General features: G+C 43.8%; 1 protein-coding gene across 1 annotated transcript in view; it reads left to right on the top strand.

Annotated features, from left to right (window-relative positions):
* Positions 1-6,343: 6,343 nt before the first annotated feature.
* Positions 6,344-16,569, top strand: part of LOC147703632 (uncharacterized) — a 53,459-nt gene continuing 43,233 nt past the window's right edge. The window contains exon 1 of the mRNA XM_086931972.1: positions 6,344-6,525. Coding sequence (XP_086788098.1) covers positions 6,477-6,525 — 49 coding nt within the window. The 5' untranslated portion in view covers positions 6,344-6,476. The remainder of the gene's footprint in view (positions 6,526-16,569) is intronic.

Below are 16,569 nucleotides of genomic sequence, written 5' to 3'. Positions count from 1 at the left end.
CTTAAAAGCACTGAGAGTCGATGCAGTTCTTAAGTGAAGGGGAAGAGTGTTCCAGGATTTTGCTGCTCTTACCGAGATTGATTGGCCGCCAAGTCTACAATATTTAAATTTGGGAACGGACATTTGGCACAGATTGGCCGATCGCAGAGGGCGATTAGGGACATACAAACAGAACCTTTTCCTCAAGTAGACAGGGCCAGTTTGATGAATAGCTCGGTAGGCCAGCACTAGAATTTTGAACCGAATCCTGTGGGCAACTGGGAGCCAGTGGAGAGCACATAGCAGGGGACGAGCACTGGAACGCCTAGGAACATTGAACAGGAGTCTGGCAGCGGCGTTCTGAATGACCTGAAGGCGGTGAATCAAGTATGCCGGCAATCCACCGAACAGTCTATTCGAGTAATCCAGCCTAGAGAGAACTAAGGCACGAATGACAGTCTCTTTAGCTTCTACCTACATCGCAAAATACAGATTCGGTAATTTTACTGATTCAGTAATTTTACAGAATCGGTAAAATTACCGATTCGGTAAAATTACTGAATCTGTATTTTAGGTGGCCCTACATCTCATTTTCCAAATACCGGTCGGTAACGGCCGAAATTACCGAATTTCGGCCGTTACTTGCCTACCTACATCTGGCCCAAGTTGTGTTACATGAGGACACATTCATTTTTTGTTAGGCACAGGGAAATTAGGTGATTTACCCAGAATTACAGGATGTTCAGTGTCGTTGCTGAGACTCGAACCCAGTTCCCCAGATTCGAGGACGACCGTCCTAGCCATTAGGCCAACTCCTCTCTCCAAATGTGCTTGAGCACATGTGTTTTAGGGCTTTTACAATTGATGTCTGCCTTGAGGTTAATCGGTAGTCATATGTCCACCTAAAGTGTTATGGACGCTGAGCACCTGGAGAGTGGTTCTAAAATCTATGTGTAAAACAGAAGAATATGCATATTCACTTTTCAGTGCCGATAATTGAAAACGTTGATGATTTTACTGATTTTGCTTCATCTTACCAATGTGCAAGCTGAGTTTTCTACATGGTGCACTCACTGTCTGTCTCTGATTGGCCTGGGTGTTTAGCTAGGGCCCAGGGACTGGTGTGCTCTTCGCTTGAACTTTTATCTACCACCCGATCTTCTTTCCATCACTGCACACTAGAGACATGTTTCCTTGGATATTCTTTTCTTGTCCTACTGTTTGGACAGGTGAGAGAATTTTGTAGTCCTCTTTCTTATCTCAGAACAATGCATTTCTACCATGGTGTAGTAATTGATTCTATCAGGGCTTTAAGTGGAATGAAAAAACAAGGGGGTCTCTTAATTGGGCTTGGCCGATGTAATTAAGGGCGTGGCTTAACTACACGCAAGCTAAAAATCTGTGCTTAGCGTGGTGTGTCGCCCAACTGGTATTTTGCTGCTTCTGTCATTGCATACAAATATATAATACTGATGCAACAAGTAACATTACACCTACAACAAGCCAGGGCTTTTTTCTTTGCCAGTGGTTGTTGTTTGAGTAAGATAAACTAACAACTATGGCTTCGTTGAATAGAATGTTGAAAGTGCTCCAGTTCTGAAATGAAGAGACTGCAAAAGTACTATAGCAAGTCTCTTTGAAGTTACCTCAAAAGCGGTGAAGGGGGGAACTGACACAGAGGTAAGATGTTTTATTTCACCCTGAGGTAAAAAATGGAGAGCCTGATAGAGACCCGTCTCAGCACCTGCTTTATACAACTGCTGGTGCTCAGCACCGGCAAGACCCGGCCCATTTAAAGCCCTAGATTCAATAGGTGTTTCGCACATTGGAAATTGTTTTGGTTTCTTTCCTTTTAACCATCTTTAATTGCTAATTTAAATGTGTATGTGGTATTTTTAATCTTCATAATATAATTTACATTCATTAATATGTACAATATTCTCATAACTTTTTGTCAGGCTCTCACATAAAAACTTTCATTACTTTAAAATAAATTACTCACAACAAATGTCGGGTCACTTGCTATGACCTTCCTGTCCCAGCTTCCTGTGAAATCCCTCTCATCTCCTTGCTTTGCGAGTCCCTAAAAGGACAAAATCTGTTCTTCAGTTGTTTATAACTCTTAATAGCTATTTGTTTTTCTTACAATTTACTTTAAATGCCAAATGTACCTTAGGAAAATAGGCTTAGCTGAACAGTAGGCTGAGAACTGAAGATGGTAGACATTGTTCAGCACATTTTGTGCACTTATGTTTAAAGAGATGAGGCGTAGACCAACAAGTATGTTTCTTTGAACATTTATTTCTGGAATAAGGAGCCCACGACCAGCTGGAGTCCTTCCTCATCGATGCCTAGAGTCAATTGCCATAACAGTACACAAAACTCCATAAAGAAAACTCTGATGGATGAGGAATGGAAATCAGACCATAAAAAGCAAGCATAACAACGGAGTCTCGCGCATAAGAATCCGGTTGGGCTGTGCTCATGACGGAGCGGTTCCGTCACGGCCCATCCCGCACAATAGAACGCGCCGCGCAGGCGCGGCGGCCGGGCCATGACGGAACCGCTCCGTCAGCAGCACAGCGTAACCGCAGCTGATGACGGAGCGGTTCCGTCATCAGCATCGAACCGGTTAAAGCAGCTAGGCATGGACAGATAGTGTGAACTTCTAGAAGGATATAAGAGTGTTGTGGTGGGAGTGTTATTGACTGGGGGCACAACAACACATCAGAGCCACCACCCAAATGAATGCAATTAAGTGATGTATTTTTGGCAACACTCGCCTGTGACTGTGTATGTGGATAGATACTGTATCGATATGTACATATATATACATATAAATATATTAGACATATATATTCACATATATACATATATATTCACACACACACACACACATATATATATATATATATATATATATATATATATATATATATATATATATATATATATATATATATATAGATATATATAGATATATAGATATATAGATATATTACGCCACTCCACTTCCACGAGCAGTCGCTTGCGCTTTTCCTTCAGGAAAAAAACGTGTAGCACAGACCCAGGTAAGTGCTTAAGATCTTCTTTATTTAGCTGTTTAGCATGCCGGCCATTACGCGTTTCGGTACACAACGTACCTTGATCACATGACACGGAGTAGTGTCACCTGATCCCTTAAATGCCAACAAACCCTTTTTTCTATTTTGGTGATGCAGTGTTAAAGTGACAGTGCTCTTTTGTGCATAGAAACAGTGCTACTCGGTAATCTTGGTGGTAACAGTATCGGTCTAGTATCTTAACTGACCAGTTTCTTACAGTACAATACATGGAAAACCTTATATATTGGTTACATATTTGACAAATAACTGTGCAAATAGCGCATTACAGTACATATTTTTGTGCAAATCTCTGCTCTTAGCTGCCATTCTCAGTGTGCAAATTATGCTTTACTTGTAAACAAACACCACTTTTATGTGCAAATTTACGCTGATGTGCAAAGCTCGCATTTGAATTACGGTATAAATACCCTATGTGCAAAATCATGCTATTTTGTGCAAACTTATGCCTTCATTATCATGGTATAAATACCATATGTGCAACCAATATTTTTCTGTGCAAATGTACAACTGTATGATACAAATATTTCCTATAAAATAAAAAATATATATGTTAAAACACAATATCCTCTATATATATACATACTTAAAACCATCATTGAACATTTATCACATGTATTGACACCAACTTGGTCTTTACTCTATTTCAACTACCACTCACATCTCGATAACATTGTTACCATTATGTAGCTACATGTTTTACCAACCAGAAGCCTCTGGTGGTAATGTGATGTGCCCTCTAAAAACTTACGTGATTAAAAAAAGTGAAGTTGGATTAAAAAAAATTTGTACACGGATCACTGGTGATAAGCTGGGAATAAAAACTTTTTTTTATTTAATTTAAAAGGATGATATCAAAAAAGTTTCATGGTTTTTGTTTATTCCTGCTTTTTCCAATTCGTGAGGTCTTTATTTGTGTGGACTCATTTGCACAGGTGTTGGCGTATCTCCCTTAATTACATTATTTAACATTTTCTGACTGGGGGGCTTGTTTTACACCTGTTTTACCTAAGTATTCTTATCAGTTTAGAGACAGGTGTACAGGTCTTCGGTAGCGTTCAGACCATGCGGATGTTTAGAATCTAGATCCAGGATATACCTGGTTTCTAATCTCCGTAATTTTTCATCCCTGTCCCCACCTCTCTTACTTGGGGGTATCGTATCTAATCTATATATATATACATATTTATATATACTAGCAGCCCGTCCCGACGTTGTCCGGGTATGAATTGCTGCCGGCCAGTAGTATTGTTTTGTAGGATTGCGTTTTGATAGCATTTCTTATCTGTGACAGGCCTGTGAAACGCTCCGATTCACAGTGCACTGCTGATGCACTTAAGAGTGCGCGTTCAGTAGTGTGTGAACTCGAGTTTCCCTACTTTATTTTTCCTTGCAATATTATATAGCGCGAACTCGACAACATGGCATGAGCACAATTTACATTACAGAAGAACACATTCATTTGTGGTAGGCACGGGAGACTAAGCGATTTGCCTGGAATCACAGGATGTTGAGCTGATGCCAAGATTCGAACGCAGCTCCCCAGCTCTACAGTTCGCAATTCTAGAACTTGTGGCGGGAGGTGTGTCTAAAAGTGTATGTCGGTGCTGGCAATCAATGAGAGAGACCTGTGCATTTTTCAAATCGGTGGTGAAAAAATATGAGTATGTTGCTGGAGATGTGGGCCGCCGTGCCACCAATCTACTTACCGGGCAGGGTAAACACCCATTATTCCGCAACTTTCTTTCCGCATACCATCACTCCGCATACTTCTATTACGAAAGTACCATGACTCCGCAGTGCCATTATAACGCATGGCATTACATTTTATATGCTTTTACCACGCATACATTTACAACGAAATTCGTTGTAAATACATGAATGATAAAAGCATGTTTTTTTTTTACTGTTTGGATAAGGTAAGTATGGGTATAGGGATATATGTTTTGGGGTACTGAGGTATATGTTTTGGGGTGTTTGGGTATTTTAAGGGTTCAGATATAGTTTTGGGTACAGGGGTATTTTTAGGGTTCAGGGGTAGGTTTGGGTTTTGGGGTACAGGGGTACTTTAAGGTTCAGGGCTAGGTTTGGGTTTTGGGGTACAGGGGTATTTTTAGGGTTTAGGGATAGGTTTGGGTTTTGGGGTACAGGGGTATTTTTAGGGCTCAGGGCTAGGTTTGGGTCTTGGGGTACAGGGGTATTTTTAGGGTTCTGGGCTAGGTTTTGGGGTACAGGGTATATTTATAGGGTTAAGATGGGTTAGTGTTCAAGGGTGTTGGGGTATTTTAAGGAGGAAGGGTGGGTTATGATTATGGGGTTCAGGGGTATTTAAAGGGAGCAGGGTGGACACCCGGAGCTGGAATGTACAGAACCTGGGAAGAAAAAACAATGAAATATTGGGCACAACGCTCGCTTTTTTTCCGTAATCCCGCGCCCTGCACACGCCCACGCCCCCAGCACACGATATGAGACATGGCATGAAGGGCGGAACGTACCACACGCCCCCAGCGTTTTTCACGCCCCCAGTGCACGCCCACAGCACAACGCAGACACGCCTACAAGGGACTACTTTGCTGGCACGATTCTTTTATCTTTTAAATGTATATGGTGGGCGTCTGCATAGCCTATGTCCTTCTGCTGCAACTGCCCTTTCCAACGCTGTATTGGGTGTTGTGATTGGTGCTGTGGTTCCTGAGATAACCCGCCTCAAAGGTTTGGGCTCTCTCTTTATTATATTAGTATAGATATAGATATATATATAGTGTGTGTGTGTGTGTGTGTGTGTGTGCGTGTGTGTGTGTTTGTGTGTAAAGAAGAATGGTAGGGGCCCAAGGTTTTTCACAGGAGATCTTCACAGGTGCACGAATGCCGGAGCTGCCAAATGATAAAAAGCTGCAGTCTTTACTCAAGTTCGTGTCTCCTTTTTCCACCACCTGCCACTTCCTGTGTTCTCTCATTCCTGTCGGTTCCTTTTGATCCCTGCTTTCGCCCTTTGTCACTGTTTCCAATCTTTCTTTCTCCTTCTGTCAGCCTTTTCTGCGCTTGCCAAAGTCAGACAATGACAAATAAGTTTCCGTCCCTAGAAATGCGCGCGGGTGCCAACCACCTGCAACCACCGCTCAGATTAAGCAATTGGGCTAGAGATCTCGCAACATCAACAAAGAGTAATCTCACGTCAGTCTGAGCCAGACGCACGCCTGCGTCACTCTGTGTACTTGCGCCACGCCTTCCTTGGCACTGCTGCGTGTATGAGTCGCCCCGTGCTGTATAAATGCGCGCGGCTGCTGCTCTCCCGGGTAGCACTGGGCCGCACACCTCGCGCAGATCTTATCTGGACTCTACTGGAAGCTTTGAGGGTTTCGGCAGCTTCAAGACATGACGCTTCTACCATTCTCCTTGCTTCTGGTGGCATGTCTGCTCTCAGGTGAGTCTGCGTATGCGCCCTCTAGGCCAAAGATCAGGTTTTCCCAGAGAAGGGGGTTACCAGAAAAAGTGGTGATGGATTTAGGGAAGTAGAGGAAGGGTAGTGTGAGAGGACAGAAGATGATTAAAGGGAATGAGAAGGGATTGGAATAGTGTTCTAAAAAAAACTTGGGGGGGGGGGGGTCCTCGCACTCCATGTCACCTTGACCCCCACTTTCATGGGGGCTATTCCACATGCACGAGCTGTCCCACCTGCACCGTGTATCACTTCTCTCCTTGGCTAGTCGCCCACCATGCACCTCACCCTGGTACTTTCTACAGGTAGCTCTTCTGCGATTATTCACTCCTTTCATCCCTTCTCCATCAGTTGTTTCTCCCCTGTTGTTATTGCCCCTTTTCATCTTGCCTCCCCCTTCTCTCTCTCTGCTGTCTTTCTTGTCTATCACTTGACCATTCTGCCACCTGCCTCTCACTCACCTCTCTCACTTGTCACTTTCTGACTTGTTTCTGTTTCATTATCGCCGCTCTAACCTGCCTCCTTCCTTTCTCAGTTCTTCCCTTCTCACCTACCCCTGTCTTTTATCACCGCACTCTCGCCTCGTCTTTCTCGTTTGTGTCTTGTTAGCACCTCTATGTCTCCTGTCTTCCTCTCTGTAGTATTTACTTCCTCTCTCTCACATCTGTCTCCTCATCTTGTCTCTCAGTCTCAGCTGTCCCTCTAACTTTTTCACAGCTGCCCCATCTCACAAATCTAAGCCTTTTTTACACCTCTCTCTCTTAATATCCTTTTTTATCACCCTCTCTCTCAATCCAAACTCTGCTCGCCCTCACTCTGTCTCCCATCTCTTTTTCACTTCCATTCTTTTTTTCATCCCTTTCTGTATGTAACAACTCTCTCTCCCTGTAACCAGGGCCACTAGAATTAAGCGACTCAGCGGCTGCTGCGTTTTCTGCATAGTTATGGAATTTCTGCATTTGCCGCAAACTCCATCATCTGCTGCATAATCTGCATATTTTAACAAAAGAAAAATTTGTTTCTAGCTCAACCGGATCATGTTACAAAAAAACATTGCAACATGTGTTCCCGTGAAGTAGTAGTGGCCCTTTGCAAAAGTTGACTGGTCATCTCAGTTGCTTATTGCTGTAGTTGGTTGTTACACTGGTACTGATGAGTTGAAGTCTTTTCACAGAAAGTTACTATGAGTAACAAGCATTGGCAAATACAATAGATTCCCCCATGTAATTAATAATACTTAAAAAAAAAGTTTTAGCTTGGTGAGCAGCTGTGCAATATATGTTAAAGAAATTCTGATAGAATGTTATGATTTGCTTATTGAGAAAGGCAATATATTGTGCAGTAACTGGTGGTAATATAAAGAGCTTGTGTACCTTCGGGTGATGTTGTGGCTATATAAAAGTGTTCCAAAAATTAATTAAATTGAAAACATGTTAAATATCAGCTCTATAACATGTTTTTATTTAATTACCCATGGAGAACCATCAATGGCTCTCAGCCAATGTTGGTAATGACCTTTAAAAACTTCAAAGGAAAAGACCTTTAACATTTACACAGTAAAACAAACGCTACTCGCCAAGCTGAGATCTCAGCTACCCAGCTTTATCCAGAACAACTTATTTAGCATTCAACGCACTACCAAAGAAGGTCATATCCCTGCAGTGTTCCACAGAACGTCATTCCACCAATCACAGTCCTAAACACAGCCACCTACCTTCCCGAATGGAGTGGCATACACAGGGCTCTAAGTGGGCCGGGTTTCACCGAGTCTGATCACCGGCAGTTTTTTTATGGGGGCCTCGAAACGGGTCTCTATCGGGCTCTGTTCTGTGCCCTGTCACAGGCGGTCCATTTTTTTTCTGGACTGCAGTGACAGCAGGCACATCTTGTGCGCTTGTTGAGCGTTGCAGAGGAAGGGAAATCCTTTAGAGAGTCATGTTCTCTCTGGATTTCCCTGCTCTTTCTGAAACTAAGGAGCAGCAACATTGTCGTGGTGTCACCAGGGCTTTATGTGGAAGTTTTTTCAATATTCTAAACAAGCCATAGTTGCTGCTTATTTATCTTATGCAACTAGTAAACAATGACAAAGCCAACAGTCCTGACTTGTAAATATGATGTGACTTGTATCATATATCTGGATGCAATGACAAGAACAGCAAAATACAAGCACACTATGCTAAACATAGATTTTTAGCTTATGTGTTTTAAGCCACGCCGTTAATTACATTGCCCACGCCCATTTGAGAGACCCCACCCCCCAGTTTTTTCATCCCACTTAAAGCCCTGGGCATACATGTCTGTTCTAGTATCTTCCAGTGTGTCAAATGTCTCACACAGAATAGGGCCTAGAGGATATGTGGACGTCAGTGCTCTGCTATTTAAACATTTCCAAACATCAATATGTAGAATGAGTTTATTGTGTTTAAAAACAATTGTAACATATGAGCAAATCTGCATCAGCTATTCAAGACACACTTAGTGGTTGACAACTAACACCACTCCCAACCTTCATCACATGGATCACCACTAGAGCATGGAGGCATATGTATACGTAGATGGGTCTAAATACTATTTAACTACACCACCACCACCACCAATATATACAAGCACAGAGTGTTTGCACCCCTCAAAACAAGCTACAATATAAATGACAGTTTTTAGTCTGTAAATGCAATGAATACAATGATGCTGAGATTCCTTCATAGCTGAGATTGTTCTTAGATTCTATTCCCCGTGGGTGCTGAAATTGAATGAGATATTCCACTATTATATTGTAGTGTAGTTCCTATTTCCCTTATAGGCTCTGTGCATTGGAATAATATACACTATAGTTTTGGCATAGGACTGAGGTCAGTATGCCCCTATCGAGCACATTAAACTTAATTACTTTGTGTGCCAGCTAACTCAGAGGTCACAAGAAACTCGTCGAATAAACAAGAAGGGAGTAGTTTCTGACAACCGCATAAACATGACAACTTTGTTTCCCTTAGAATCGGAACAGATCTCAGAATCATGGAAACAATAGATAACAGTTTCACTCAGTCAATCGTGCATGCTTAGTTTCTTCAGAGTTACACAGAAATAGATAGACGTGCGTTTCAATAAAAGGATTTATTGAACAGTCTTATTTCTCGTGCAAGATATATGAGCTGTTAAAATCGCAAGACAGTATGCGAAATATAATACGTACAGCTTAAGCAGTAAGAAGAAATAATACTGCAATAGCATGGTCTTTTAACTATGACATATATTCATATAAACATACATAAATAACACAGGCTAAAATGTGAATACTTTTCTGGTGCTTCTAAATAGTTCTTCCCCAGTGTACCTAACCTAACTGTAGTACGAGGTAAGAATTATGTGCTGTTTTCTATAGTATAGTTTAGCTATAGTTTGTATTGTGTTGGTATGCCAAGATTCCCTCTAGGTTCTAGTCTGCTCCATACCTTAAAATGAGAGAGGTGGGAATCTCTTTCCGGATCTCAATCCCTAACACCCTGAGAAGGGAGTCAGGACACTGGAAGCTGGATTCTCTGTGAGCAGGTTGACAGCGTCTGGTCAGTGCGTCAGGCGGGAACTCGAATTCCTTCCGAACTTGCCGTGGCGAGCTCTATCGAGCTGTGTAGCCAAGCGGTGGTTTGCCAATGTAAGTGAAGGTATATTTATACCTGGAAGGTGCCTAGGAATGCTAGCATTAACATAAAGTCAGGCAGAGGAAGACGCCATAAATGAACCCCTAAGGAATAGTTGTTCATGCATGTTAGAACATTGGAATGTTGGGAGCTCCATTGAAAACAGTGGAGTGCTCCGGGCTTAAAATGGCTGGTATAAACCTGGAGCTCCAACATTCCAATGTTTCTTTGTTCACAGCTCTGGCTGTGAACAAAGGCTTCAGGGAGCCTGAGGGTATTCAAATCCCCTCATGCTCCCATAAGGCTTTGTTCTTTTTTGTTAGAACATGTTCTAATAGCCTTATAGATCTTCGTAGCTGGGCTATACCGGCTATTAAAGTCCCTCTCCTTCGGCTCGGGCCTTTAACGCTGGAGAGGGCCTTTAATAGCCAGTATAGCCCTCTAAGGGCTAATTGTGTAGATATTTTAATTTGCAATTTTAATTGCCCTCACTTCTGTGCAAGACTGCTTCGCTAGAGGCGCGAACTCAGGCTCCTCCGGGCTACAGCGCTGCCGTCTCCAGGCGCTGTCACGTGACCTGACCCACCTCACCCGCCATCTCGAGGGAGGTAAGGGTTGCGGTCTAGTACTTTCAATCCCCCCGCCCTCTTAGAATACTTAAGGGGCGGAGTCGCGGTGTTTTGGCAAAACTTTTACTTGTAAAACGCTCTCCCCTGAGGCGGAAGCCGGGGGATCCTCTCTCTATCCTTTCTACCACTCGGAGAATATTGTTAATTGTCTGACCACCTAGCGAATATTTTAATTGTGTAGATATTTTAATTTGCAATTTTAATTGCCCTCACTTCTGTGCGAGACTGCTTCGCTAGAGGCGCGAACTCAGGCAACTCCGGGCTACAGCGCTGCCGTCTCCAGGCGCTGTCACGTGACCTGACCCACCTCACCCGCCATCTTGAGGGAGGTAAGGGTTGCGGTCTAGTACTTTCAATCCCCCCGCCCTCTTAGAATACTTAAGGGGCGGAGTCGCGGCGTTTTGGCAAAACTTTTACTTGTAAAACGCTCTCCCCTGAGGCGGAAGCTGGGGGATCCTCTCTCTATCCTTTCTACCACTCGGAGAATATTGTTAATTGTCTGACCACCTAGCGAATATTTTAATCGTGTAGATATTTTAATTTGCAATTTTAATTGCCCTCACTTCTGTGCGAGACTGCTTCGCTAGAGGCGCGAACTCAGGCTCCTCCGGGCTACAGCGCTGCCGTCTCCAGGCGCTGTCACGTGACCTGACCCACCTCACCAGCCATCTTGAGGGAGGTAAGGGTTGCGGTCTAGTACTTTCAATCCACCCGCCCTCCCCGCCCCTCCACATGGATAAAAACACAGGACCTTCCCGTCCGCTCCGCGGGCGGGCGCGCCGGCGGCGTGCCAGAGGCAAGCCCGTCTGCGCCCGTCCGTGCCGGGATCGGGCCTAGGGCCACAACCCCTGCCCGACTGGTGCCAAACATTAGCCGGACTTATACCCAACATCGCCTATTGACACTCCGGCCACCACCTAACACTTGTTGTGCTAGGATAGACCCCTCTGCAGTCCCCATCGACCTTGCCACTTATTGCCCCCATTGTACTTGCACAATACCTATACGATTACCCCTCGCCAATACTAAACAAGTAAGGAACGAAAAAGAGGACGTTACAACAATCGCCTTGATTAATGCCCGCTCACTTTGTAAGCACAGGCAGGAGATTGCAGACCTTATAACTGATTTCAAATTGGATATACTGTTTGTTACAGAAACATGGACAGATGAATCATCAGAGCCAGATCTGGCAATTGCAGTACCCGAGGGATATAAAGCTTACCGCCAGGATAGATTCAGACAAAAAGGGGGTGGACTGGCTATAATAGCCAGAGATCAATTTCCTGTTAGAACGAACTCTATTCCGTCCACCTCCTGTGAAGCCATGCAGTTTGCCATTAAGCTATCACCCCTTTTCAACTTTAAAGGAATACTGACATATCGCCCCCCTGGAACGAAAACAGCATTCCTAACTAATATTAATACCACGATGGAATCAGTTGCCACTGAAAGTGCGTTTACGGTCCTAGGTGACCTGAACTTTCATTTGGACCAAGGTCACCTAACAGACACTGCTACCCTAATTTCCGACATGGAAACGTTGGGGTTAAAACAATGGGTTACTTCCCCCACCCACTCAGCCGGCCATACCTTGGATGCCATATTTTCCAACGTAGAAGGTCTACAAATAACCAATATTCTACCCATGCTGTGGACAGACCATCACGCAATATTTGCTAAACTTACCATCAACACCCCTCCTAATAAAAAATCTATCTCAACACCTCAAAAACATTTTAAAGATTGGAAAAATATAAATCATGACGACCTTAGATCAAATCTGGACTGTACTCGCCCAATGTTGTCTACCGACCCTAATTCTGCACTACTTCAATTTCAGACCTGGTTGGGCCAGGCTACAAATCAACTAGCTCCCACTAAAGTATTATCTAGAAATAGAGCTAAACCCACTGCCCCATGGTACAACGAGGAATTAAGGTCACAAAAACAAATTAACCGGAACAAGGAAAGGCACTGGAGGAAAACCTATGACACAGCCAGTAAAATAAGCTACAAGGAATCACTGGCACTCTATAAAGCCATGATTACAAAGGCGAAAAAAGCTTTTTATTCCGACCAAATCCAAAAAGCTAAAAACTCAAGCAGACGACTGTACCAAATTACCAAATCATTGTCAGGCAATACCCCGGATATCACTCCCCCCCCTTCGCAGGCTCTATTTGACTCTCTAGCCTCCTTTTTCTTCACTAAAGTTGATGACATCTATCAGGCCTTCTCGGCCAAATCACCCCCAAGGAAAGCTAATTCCTTCACACTATCCCCAGCAAATACGTTTTCTAGTTTTCAACCAGTCACAACTGACCACATAAGAACTATAGTGTCAACAATTAAATCTGGATCGGCCCTGGACCCTTGTCCTTTTTCAGTCTTCCCGCCTGTAATGGAGTCTATTATCCCATTACTTACTCAAGTCTGTAATTCCATTCTGCTCTCAGGCACATATCCAGACCCGCTAAAAAAAACCCTATTAAAACCCCTGCTAAAAAAACCTTCCCTCGACAAAAACGAGCTAAAAAACTACAGGCCTATTGCGAGTCTCCCGTTCGTAGCCAAAGTAATTGAAAAAGCTATGAACACCCAGATATCTGAATACATTGAAAAACACCACCTCTTGGATGACACGCAATTTGGGTTTCGGAAATACCACGGGACAGAAACAGCCTTAATTAAGGCTGCTGACGATATCAGGGTAATCAGGGACCAGGGGGGACAGCGATCCTGGTAATGTTGGATCTATCAGCGGCCTTCGACACGGTCGACCACACCATCTTGGTCGACTATGTCGAGGGGTTCGGTATCTGTCACTCAGCTAGAGACCTACTTGCCTCCTTCCTGGCCAGAAGAACGCAGGCCGTCACCTTAGGACCTTTTCAATCGGCACCACTTTCATCACCATGTGGAGTTCCCCAAGGCTCATCCCTCAGTCTGACACTATTTAACATCTATGTGTCGGACCTTGCTAATACCATCAAAGCACACGGGATGAGCCTAACCTCCTATGCCGACGATACCCAGTTGGTTTTAGCCATTAAAGGCGACGGAGATCAAGTGGCAGAAAAATTCAAAAAGGGACTGCTAGATATAGGAGAATGGATGGCCACTAACTGTCTGAAATTGAACTCAGAAAAAACTGAGGTAGTCATCTTTGGACCTCTTCTCCCAGCCTGGCCATCAAGCTGGTGGCCAGAAGCTTTTGGCACCCCTCCAAGCCCGACAGCTAAAGTCAGGAATTTGGGAATCATCTTCGACGTAGGACTAAACTTCATGGACCATGCTAATAAAACAGTATCCACTGCTCATCTCAAGTTGAAGATGATTAGGAAGATTTGCCCCTTTCTCCCGGAGTCAGCAATTAAAACTTTGGTCAGCTCCTTAGTGCTATCAACTCTGGATTACTGCAACGGCCTTTTCCTTGATGCACAATCCAGAGTCATAAGCAAACTACAATCTATTCAGAACGCAGCAGCACGTCTGCTCTCTGGTAAAGCAAAACATGAGCCTATATCAAAAACTATAAAGGAATACCATTGGCTTACCATTCGTAACAGAATACACTTCAAGTCCTTATGCATAGTATATAAGGCACTCAAAAACCAAGGACCACACTTCCTGAAAGAGCAGCTTCAACTGTACAAACCAAGTAGACTGTTACGATCAGCTACCCTCAACCAACTAGTCATTCCTCGCTCCAAAACTGTGTCTTGGGGCGACCGCCGCTTTTTGGTAGCAGCCCCGAAGCTATGGAATACTCTTCCCCAAAACATTAGGCTGAGCCCTTCCCTCCTTCACTTCCGTAAACTCCTGAAAACATGGCTGTTTGATCAGTGATTCCCCTCCCTTCCCCACTCTCCTCTCCACAAGTAACTGTATTATCAGCGCCGAGACGCCTGAGGGTATTTGCTGCGCTTTAGAAATGCCAAAAATAAAATAAATAAATAAGGTGGGCTATAAGGCTATAATAAATGAGTTCTTGATGAAATCAATAATCCAAGCAGAGAAAGTCCCAATGGCTTAAGGGTCTGGTTTCTAAGAACTGGTTGTGACGTGGGATGGACGGATGTAGGTGACCATGCCTGTATTTGGCTAGCATGGCTGATGCCTAAATAAGGACTGAGATTCTATGCCTAAATAAGGGCAATGTGAGTTGTGCCTATATAAGGGCATGATTCGGGAAACTATATACAGGTTAAGCATAGGCGAATTTTGCGAATCTGGCGTTCTGAAATTCTGAACTCTGGAGGGGCCCTTGTCAGGAAGCACTACAGGGAATGGTTACTAATGATGAGTTTGAACTTTTGAACCTGCTGAATGCTTTTTTTGTGTTCGCAAGGATTTCTTCCAGTTCGCAAGGATTTCTGCCAGTTCGCAAGGGTTTTGTACCAGTTCGCAATTGCGAACTTACATGTCGGCTCGCAACGGTCACGATTATGTTGTTTCTACGTCTGGTTCATCATCACAGGTTCCCAGAACCCTCTGTTTCACCCCTGCCACCCTCTGTTTACCCATGCCATCCTCTGGTGCATCAATGCCACCCTCTGGTTCATCATCACTGTAGATTATGGGGGGAAAAGCAAGCACACCTGCCTGCTTCAACTGACATGAATTAATTTGGGGTTGATTTATTAATGTGTCACTGTTTTAAAATTCCAGTCTGGCACCTGCTTCCTTATCTGTAATTTGCTTTCTGTTGCAGTGCAATTTTTTTTCCAGGACCTTTGTGGCCTACTTGTAGCTATTCTATGAGCCTGCTGTGAGGGTCAGAGCAGGGTCATATAATTGTTGCAACTAGCAACTGAACTCTGGAGGGGCCCTTGTCAGGAAGCACTACAGGGAATGGTTACTAATGATAAGTTTGAACTTTTGAACCTGCTGAATGCTTTTTTTTGTGTTCGCAAGGATTTCTGCCAGTTCGCAAGGATTTCTGCCAGTTCGCGAGGGTTATGTGTAAGTTCGCAATTGCGAACTTACACCGCACGCAGCAAAAAATCCGCTGCGTGCGGATTTGCGGATTTTGCGGGAAATTCGCGGATCTCGCGGATTGCGAATTTACCGAAAATCCGCAAAATCCGCGAGCGTAACGGATTTTCCGCCCATGCTTAATACAGGTATCTAAATCGAAACACAACAATATGGGCAATGTAAGTGCTATGTTAAAAATGTGACTATGTTGCAGAAAAAACTTGCCCAGTCACCATTTTTAAGTAACTATATGAGCAACACCTAGCATACAGAAACAAGTATTTGCAATGCAATAGGTCTCGCATTTACGCGAGGTTAAGCTATTGGCATTATAAATGACAATGCCTTTTATTTATGTTTGAAAAACCAAAACATAAATAAAATGCATTGTCATTTACAATGCCAATAGCTCAAACTTGCGTAAATGCGAGATCTATTGCATTGCAAATGTTTGTTTTAATCGGGGCTGGAAGGAAAGGGCAATGAGGCGGCTGCACTGGGGGTTATTATGGAAGCAGTATTTGGCATTAATGGGGACTGCCTTCTGGTGTGGGGAGAGGGAGGCTGTGGGTGAAATACCTGCACTCTGGTAATTATGGAAGATGACCAAGCCTTACGGCCACTGCAGCCAATTTTTGAATGGGTCAACCAGGTTGGAGTCACAACGTCGCTTCAACACCCCGATTCTGGGCAAATCGCTGGAAAAAAGGAATGCAACCTTCTGTAATGTAACTGGTGCTCAGTAAAGCGCTACAGTTCCTCCGGGTCGGGTTCGCGCTATA

This window comes from Lissotriton vulgaris, chromosome 7 (genome assembly GCF_964263255.1).
Source record: "Lissotriton vulgaris chromosome 7, aLisVul1.2, whole genome shotgun sequence".
NCBI classification, from domain to species: Eukaryota; Metazoa; Chordata; class Amphibia; order Caudata; family Salamandridae; genus Lissotriton; species Lissotriton vulgaris.
This window is presented reverse-complemented; position numbering and strand designations above follow the sequence as displayed.